The sequence below is a fragment of the Acyrthosiphon pisum genome, chromosome A1 (assembly GCF_005508785.2).
Source record: "Acyrthosiphon pisum isolate AL4f chromosome A1, pea_aphid_22Mar2018_4r6ur, whole genome shotgun sequence".
Taxonomy (NCBI): Eukaryota; Metazoa; Arthropoda; class Insecta; order Hemiptera; family Aphididae; genus Acyrthosiphon; species Acyrthosiphon pisum.
Window position 1 is genome coordinate 40740005 of NC_042494.1, and position 8093 is coordinate 40748097.

Sequence of the window (8093 nt, forward strand, 5' to 3'; positions counted from 1 at the left end):
TTGAACTTTAAATGCTTATAAAAAAAATGTGTGCCTGTGTATTTTTAATATTTTTTAACTGCTATTGTAACAATATATCAGGAGTCTTGTATTAAATTTTCAAACTTTTTGACTCAACGAATAAAATTGTACTGACATTTATAGAATAAAAAAAGTAAAAATTGAAAATTGAAAATGTCCATAAACAGGTCAAAATGAGTCAAAATATTTTCAAAATTTTATCAAGTATAATAATTGATAAAATTAACACTTAGATTATATATGATATAATTTTCAAGTGTCTACGGTATTAATTTTTGAATTACAGCAAAATAAGAAAATCGCTTCTTAAGAATTCGAGTGAACATTCAATGTTGTGAAAATTCAAAATTTTAAACTTCAAACGCTCATAAAAATATTTTACTTTCTTACCTATAGACATTTTTTTTTTGATTGATAAAGGTAGACAAATTTATAAGGAATCTTGCATTACATTTTCAAATCTTAGATTTAAAAAGAAACATTTTTATGAATTTATAACTCAAAATAATTTGCTCATTTTCATGATTTGGTCAGACTTGAACTTTAAATGCTTATAAAAAATATTGCGAATATGGATTTTTAATATTTTTCAGATGTCATTGTATCAATATATTAGGAGCTTGGTGTTACATTTTCAAGCTTTTTTGCTGAACAAATAAAATTTTATTGACATTTACAGAAAAAAAAAACCAAACCAAAAAATGTCCATAAACAGTTTAAAACAAATAAAAATATTTTGAACATTTTATCGTGTATAGAAAATGCCAGTATAAACAGCCATTGAAAATTGCATGTTTATACGGAAATTTCTTTTATAGTTTCACCATAAACCAAAATAACACTTAGGTAAGAGCAATAAAGGTACTTTTAAAGTATATTTCTAACAAATATTCAAGTATTTATTCAAATTACTTTTTGTATTTTACCCAGCTCTGAAAATCTGAAATCTGAATCAATGTAGGAATAATCAAAGATATTAAAAGACTAATATTATAGTATATATGGGAATAATAATAAAATAATTATATTCGTGGTTATCGTGGTCGCGCTGGCGCCAGGCCGACTTCCGGGCCCATCGGAATGTTTCGAGTCGCTTTCGTGTCGGCACTGTATCGCGTGGTGGATAGCAAAAACTAAAAAGCAAAACAAATAACTCGGTCAATCAACGGGATTTTTACTTTTCACAATTTTACGCGACGCAGTGCCCTAGTCAACACTCGGTCCGTGGTGACGACGGCTGTTTTTTATCGAAACGACGAGACAATAAGATATCGACGGAAGACATAAGACCGCGTCGTATCTGGTCAATGACGAACGTGTCTTCCGCTCCCTGTTTTCATTGTTGAGCATAATATTTACTCCGTTTTCAATTCCCACCGCGCACCGATAACGGTCGACGGCTGTGGATACGACGCGTCAGCAGCAGCTGTAACAGTAGTCTACGACGAGCCTATCGTCCGGTGGATGTGTCGGTCTTTCGGGTGTGAAAGAGATACGACCGCGGCCCGTGCATAATGGCCGAGAAGAGAAAAGGCAAACGGCGACGGGATGAGGTGAGCAGTTGCTGTCACGACGACACAATAATATATTATAATGACGTCGTCATTGAGATTGCGTGTTATTGTAGTCGAGCAGCCAGGACCGTCGTAGTGACCAGAATGTTAATGTGTACCGTTCGTTTTTCAGGAGTATAGCTTGGACCCTGAGGCCGCAGCTGATAAACCCAGTAAAACCGAGTACTCTGTGGCCGCTTGGTTGCGCAAGCACGTCCCACACAAAAAGACAAAATTTGCCGGACACAATGTCGAGTACTTTACAGGTATGTCCTGATGACGTGACTTGAACTGGTTATGACAAGTCAATTGATTTTTATTTTCGTGCATACAGGTAGCAAAGCTGTTGACAGTTTATTGGAATCAAAATGGGCAACCAGCGAGAAGTTGTTCACTACCAGACAAGAGATCGAAACGTTTTTGGACTTGTATGATATTTGTTTACATTACTCTATGAATGTTATTTTATATACTTAATTACTATGTTTCTTTTCCAGAATGTTGAAGCATCAATTTTATCACCGTGCTAAGAAAGTACCGATATCTGATCAAGAACTAAAAGCTATGAAAAATAAAAAGTCCAAAAAATCAAATGATACTGATAAAGATGAGAAGAAGAAAACAGATAAAAAGAAAAAAGATAAAAAAGATGATGAAAGCGAAGAAACTAGTAAAGATGACAAAATTGATGATGATAAAGTCAAATCTACTGAAGTAAGATTATGTTATTATATTATTATATTATTTGTATTTATAACATAATATAATATATTTTAACTTGAGTATATTGTATCATGTTTACCTCACTATATTATAAAGTAGTTAATATCTTGTACATATTATTAAATTTGGTTTGAAAGTATTATATTTTGCCTGGTTGCATTAACAATTAGTCAACATTTAATGATTAAACTGTGAGCTAATTGGTTCCTTAATTATGATTTAGTGGCCCATGGTTGGTCTATTAAATTAATAAACTTTTTATGCAACCTGGAATAAGTGGTGTAAACTGTCAGACACATGCCCATTACCCACCCAACCCCTTCAGTAAAATGTTTGATAAATATATCTGATTAACGAATTGATTTCATCCATGGTTGTCATTTGTTACTTTATTGAAAATTAAAATTCTACAACACAGTTAGCAAATTTTCTACAAACCGCTCCTCTTGTCTATATTGGTGGATGAACGGATGTTTTGTCCCTTTCAATTATTTAGCCAATTAGCTTTAGGGCATAGTTTCCTTATATTATTTAAAAATTAAATTTGACTGATGAGAATTTTATAATATGTACCTATTGTAGGTAATATATTTTATAATATCTTATTAATATAAATTATAGCTTCTGATATATAATACCGGGGGACCAATTAATATCCTAATGTCCTATCTTAATAATTAGCAGGAACTAAAAGTCTGCGATTCATATTGGTGGTATACTGCAGTAAACATTGTTTACTCAATACACCTGTGCATATTATTTTTTCATAATTAGTTTTGAATTGAAAATGGTGGTAAGCACCATGTTGAATTTCGAAATTTCTATGGCATGATATTTTTTTCCATTATAGAAAGCTTTATATTGTTGTAATAGTATACCTATAAAGAATTTTAAAAAAATGTTTCACAATATTTAGGAATAGATAAATTTGATAAATACAATGAAATATGTTATGTTTCTGAACAGCTTAATTGATGTAAGCATCATTTTTTATAAAATACAACTGAATTTAGTTTTTTTGTCCTGCTTGTCTTAAAAATTACTTATACATTTTATGGGATTCGTTTGATAATGCCTATCAAAAATGCATTGGTTTTTTATAGTTAGACGCTCTAATGTAGAATAAGAAATTTTCAAAAAAAATTCATGCAATACAATTTATACTTATAACATTCTTTTATAACAAGTAAATTGTAAAGTCAAACTAAATTACCTAACTACCTCCTAAACTTGAAATGTTTGTCTATATTAACAGATTGAACGGAAAAAAAAAAGTCGTAAAATACGTTTAGAAATGCATATGGAACAATCATTTGTTGACAATTTGGATGCATATGTTTGGATTTATGATCCTATTCCATTTTATTATTGGGTAATAGGAACATTCATTGTATTTGGTGGAATTGGAATTTGTTTATTCCCATTATGGCCACCACAAGTGAGGTAAGTTAATTAATTGTATATTATACAGTTATTCGAGGATGTAATAATTATTCATTTAACCTTACCTTGTTAAACTCATGTTTTTATTTTTATTTATCTAATTTCAGAATGGGTGTGCAGTACTTAAGTATAGCAGCGGCAGGATTTCTGATATTCATTATTGTTTTGGCCATTCTTAGATTAGTCTTGTTCAGTTTGCTTTGGATATTGACAACAGGCAAATTACATTTTTGGCTATTCCCAAATTTGACAGAAGATGTTGGTTTCTTTGCTTCATTTTGGCCCATTTATACGGTATGTACTCATAACTAATTCTATACCTTTGGTAAATAAAATAAATACTTTTATTTATGCAATATGTATTGTTAATATTTTAGTATAGTGTATTCTATAAAAAAAGTGCTAAAAAGGGAAAGAAAAAAAAGGAGAAATTATCAGATGATGAAGATGAAGATGATAAGAAACTAGATGATTGTGATGAAGAAAAAAAATCTTCAGAATCTGAAATCGACGAAAAGGTTCCTGAAACTGAAACATTTGAACATGACAACACTTTATTAAATACAGAATCTGGGCAATTTGAAAATCCAAAGTAGACTATTTTATACATACGCTTTAAAAAATTATAAATTATAATAGCTCATTGACTAAAATTTAAATAATTAAGATTTCCCAAACATTAATAATGTCAATTGTCAATTTATCAAAATATTTATACTTTAAATATATAAAATGTGTTTTCATGCTTCTTAACCCTTTGGAGAGTGAATTGGGATTTATTAGTTTACACCCAGGGATTGAATTAGGAATGACTAACTTGGATAAAATTATTTAAAGTAAAGACGTATATTTACGTCTTAAATACGATATCGGTATTTTAGTAAAGACGTAAATATACGTCCTATCCTAGCCAGTAGATAGCAGCACATGATTCATAAATTATCATCAATTTAATACGGGCATAACATTATAGATAAAATAAAGTTTTTGTGTAGAACGTAAATATACGTCCATACTCCCTGAGGCGCGTTTCAACAAAACGTATATATACGTCCATACTCGTCAAAGGGTTAATACCATCATAAAAGCTATTTTTAAGTTTTGTTTTATGTTAATACTTTTAAAAAAATTAAAAATAAATCTGGTCGCAAATATATGTGAGACTGTGGGTGACTGACAAAATATAAAACAACAATGTTGTTGAATCAATATAATAAGATTATATTTATACTGAATTAATTTTAATTATGACACAATTATAAGTTCCACTTTAATTCCACATTAACACCAATGTCCAATGTTGCAAAACAACTTTTCTTTTCTGACTTCTTCACACACACTCATACAAGGATTGTCATACTAGTTTCTTAAAGCACAACATATTTAGCTAATAGTATAAAAATACATTTTTATTTAAACTAATATTTTTTCATACAATTTCATTTGAGATCTAAGTGCAAATTTATACATTTTTTAATTGATATTTTAGGTAATAATATTAAAAATATTTTTTTTTAAATAGATACATTATGTTTAATATTGTTTTTAAAAAAAATGTTTCTAATAATTTAATAAAAACATTTATTGAAAAATAATAATATTCTGATTTTTTTAAATAGATGTTCTGAAGATTCTTCTGACACAGAATCAAGTAGTCAGCAGTCGCACAGTGGTAATGATTTTGTCATGGTGGAAAAACATGATGCCCAAGACACATAATAATAAGTAATTATCTATAATGTATGTACCTACTTCATGTTAACATTTTAAATTAATTCCTTGTTGTTGTTTGTTTTTTTTGTTTTTTTTCCAGATAAAATTAACAAATCCCTTTATTTATGTTTTCCAATAGCTTTTGCTGTGGTATGATTTAAAATTAATATAATAATTTATTATTGTTTTTACTGTTATCTTATTATAACTTATATTCAATAAATTGCATTATTATTATTTTTTATACTTTTATTTTTTTACACAAGTGGCTAATTTTCTAATATATTTTTTGTTTCCTCAGTTGTAGTAAATCATTTTTATTTTGTGATTTAATATTAATAATTATTACAAAGATTAATATAATTATTTTTATTCCAAAATGTAATGTTTTTATCCCTATTTATTTTATCAAGTACAAACTTATTACTGATATGTCCAGATGTGATGTAACACTTAAAATAATAAAATATCACACATTCAAGTGTAACTTTTAATGATACACCTGCTGTGTAGTCTTTATGGTGTCTGTTTCATTTAGAATGTGAAAACCTTAAAATATATCACTCATATTATGTAATTCTTACACAAAACTTGCAATATACTTTTATTTTATTGGTGTTTAGTTCTTTACCTCCATTCTAGAAATATGAAATAAGTAGTAACTTATCTGACATACTATGACTATATCGTAATTTAATTAATATAAATCTAAATCATTGAGTTATTATACAAGTGGCAGCAAACATAAGCATTCACACAGCCACACAGTGTAGGCAGTTGAATACGCCGTGGACATTATTTTTTGGCGTATAATAGACATTAGCTTTTAATACATATAACAATTTTTTTATATAATATATATCTACTAAATCAACAGAAAATACATCTTCATTGAACTGTAAAACTTTAAATTTTGTATTTGTTTTATGTGTACACAAGCGATCCTGTTAAAAATCCTTATTAAAATAAAATTGTAGAAAACCTACCATTTCAACAAGTTATGCATGCTTGCATGAAGAATATCACTAATAAAAGTAATTACAGATTTCTTACAAGATAAGCCATTCCACAAGCAACAAACCACAAGCTCCATAAAAAACTTTTAAGATGTTGTTAACATATTTAAGAATTTGAAACAAAATCGAAAGTACCTTGGTACATTTTAATTTAAATATCATCTAATTTAACACATGCAACAGTAAGGTACTGACACAAACGGTAAAGTATTAAACAATTATACAACTAGATATGAATAACATTATCAAATTTAAATTTTATGATCATTATAAATAAATAATGTGTGAACTTCAATATATAATTCACCTTGTATCTGGTATTATTGGTGTATTAATTAAGTCTTTAATAAATTTGAAAAATTATATTTAAAGAATACTTTATATTACAATTATTAATTAGTTATATTTCAAAAATAAGAATATTATTTAATATTTAATGTATCTCTTTTTTCAATTTGCCTCATTGCTTTTTTCCTCATTCTCTTGATTTTGGCGGGATTCTTAATCTGAAAAAATTTAATTTCTTCTATAGTTTATTATATAACAAAACAGAACTCATTCAGCTAATGTTTATATAAATATAAATAAAGTTAATCGTTCTATACTGGATAAGATTTCTAACTTTGATTACAGCTACAACTACTGTATGATTCAGTAATTCAATTAAATTATATTTTCTACTAAAAATGTTTGTACTAATTTCTTAATATCATAATAAAAATAAAATAACGGCCAAACACTAATGACTGGCATATATTTTTGTATTTATTTTAACCATTTTACTTGAGTAAAAGAAATTTAAAAATTATTATAGTAAACATAGTTCACGGTAAAATTTTAATATACCTAAGATAGAATGATAATAATTGTTGAAATCCGTTTTTTTTGTAATAAAACAAAATAAACATTCAGTTAAAAGTAGCATAAAAATACCACTAAAAAACTATTATATATTACCACTTGAACAATTTCAGATTTTCTTTGATTTTCTGCGCGTCGTTTGATATTTTCACGTCGTCGTTCTTTCCTAGCCTCGTTTTCTGCATTTCTTTCATTAATCAAAGCTCTAGATAACTCTCTAGTTTTTTTTATATCTTCTCTTAGTTTTTGTTTACGTTCAAAAGACAACTTTAAACCCTTTGTTTTGTTCATGGACGAAAATCTAAAGCAATAAAAATATGTCTATGTAGTGTGTACTCAAAACGAAATCATATCACTGATATTTATTCATAAATCATAACTATTGTAAGTTAGCAACCTACTTGGTTTTAGGTGTTTTCCAAAATCGTCCACATTTGGGCATACCACGTACGGATACTTCTTTTTCTGACATTATAAATAAATTATTATTTAGTACCTATAATGTAGATTAATACAAAATAGAGACTAGGGAATAGGGATTTGTGATAAATGATTATAATAATATACAATACATATAATCCGAAGAGTAAAATTAAAGACTAATGAGAATTGAGAGTATGAGACAGTTTCGGACCATGTGTCCATGTGTTCACCAATTTACCATAATATTATAATCTGTTATCGTTTCATGGTGAGTTTTCCAAAGAAGATAAAAAAATGGGACGGCTCTGCCAATAGTGCAGTGTTGCCAAGTAAATTGTTC

The 8093-nt window shown here is 28.0% G+C and overlaps 2 protein-coding genes across 2 annotated transcripts; one reads left to right on the top strand and one right to left on the bottom strand.

Moving 5' to 3' along the window:
- The first annotated feature begins 1165 nt into the window (after positions 1-1165).
- Positions 1166-6050, top strand: LOC100168981 (translocation protein SEC62). Its single transcript, XM_008187287.2, has 9 exons — positions 1166-1574; positions 1708-1840; positions 1909-2002; positions 2072-2288; positions 3553-3740; positions 3848-4034; positions 4118-4332; positions 5360-5465; positions 5554-6050. The coding sequence occupies exons 1-8, from the start codon at positions 1536-1538 to the stop codon at positions 5457-5459; spliced, it is 1173 nt and encodes a 390-aa protein (XP_008185509.1). The 5' UTR covers positions 1166-1535; the 3' UTR covers positions 5460-5465; positions 5554-6050.
- A 742-nt stretch (positions 6051-6792) lies between these two features.
- On the bottom strand, positions 6793-7964 carry LOC100166912 (coiled-coil domain-containing protein 86-like). Its single transcript, NM_001168639.1, is given in 3 exon segments — positions 6793-6975; positions 7427-7631; positions 7732-7964. Coding segments are annotated over 3 exon segments (360 nt in total). The 5' UTR covers positions 7803-7964; the 3' UTR covers positions 6793-6891.
- Between the last annotated feature and the right edge of the window lie 129 nt (positions 7965-8093).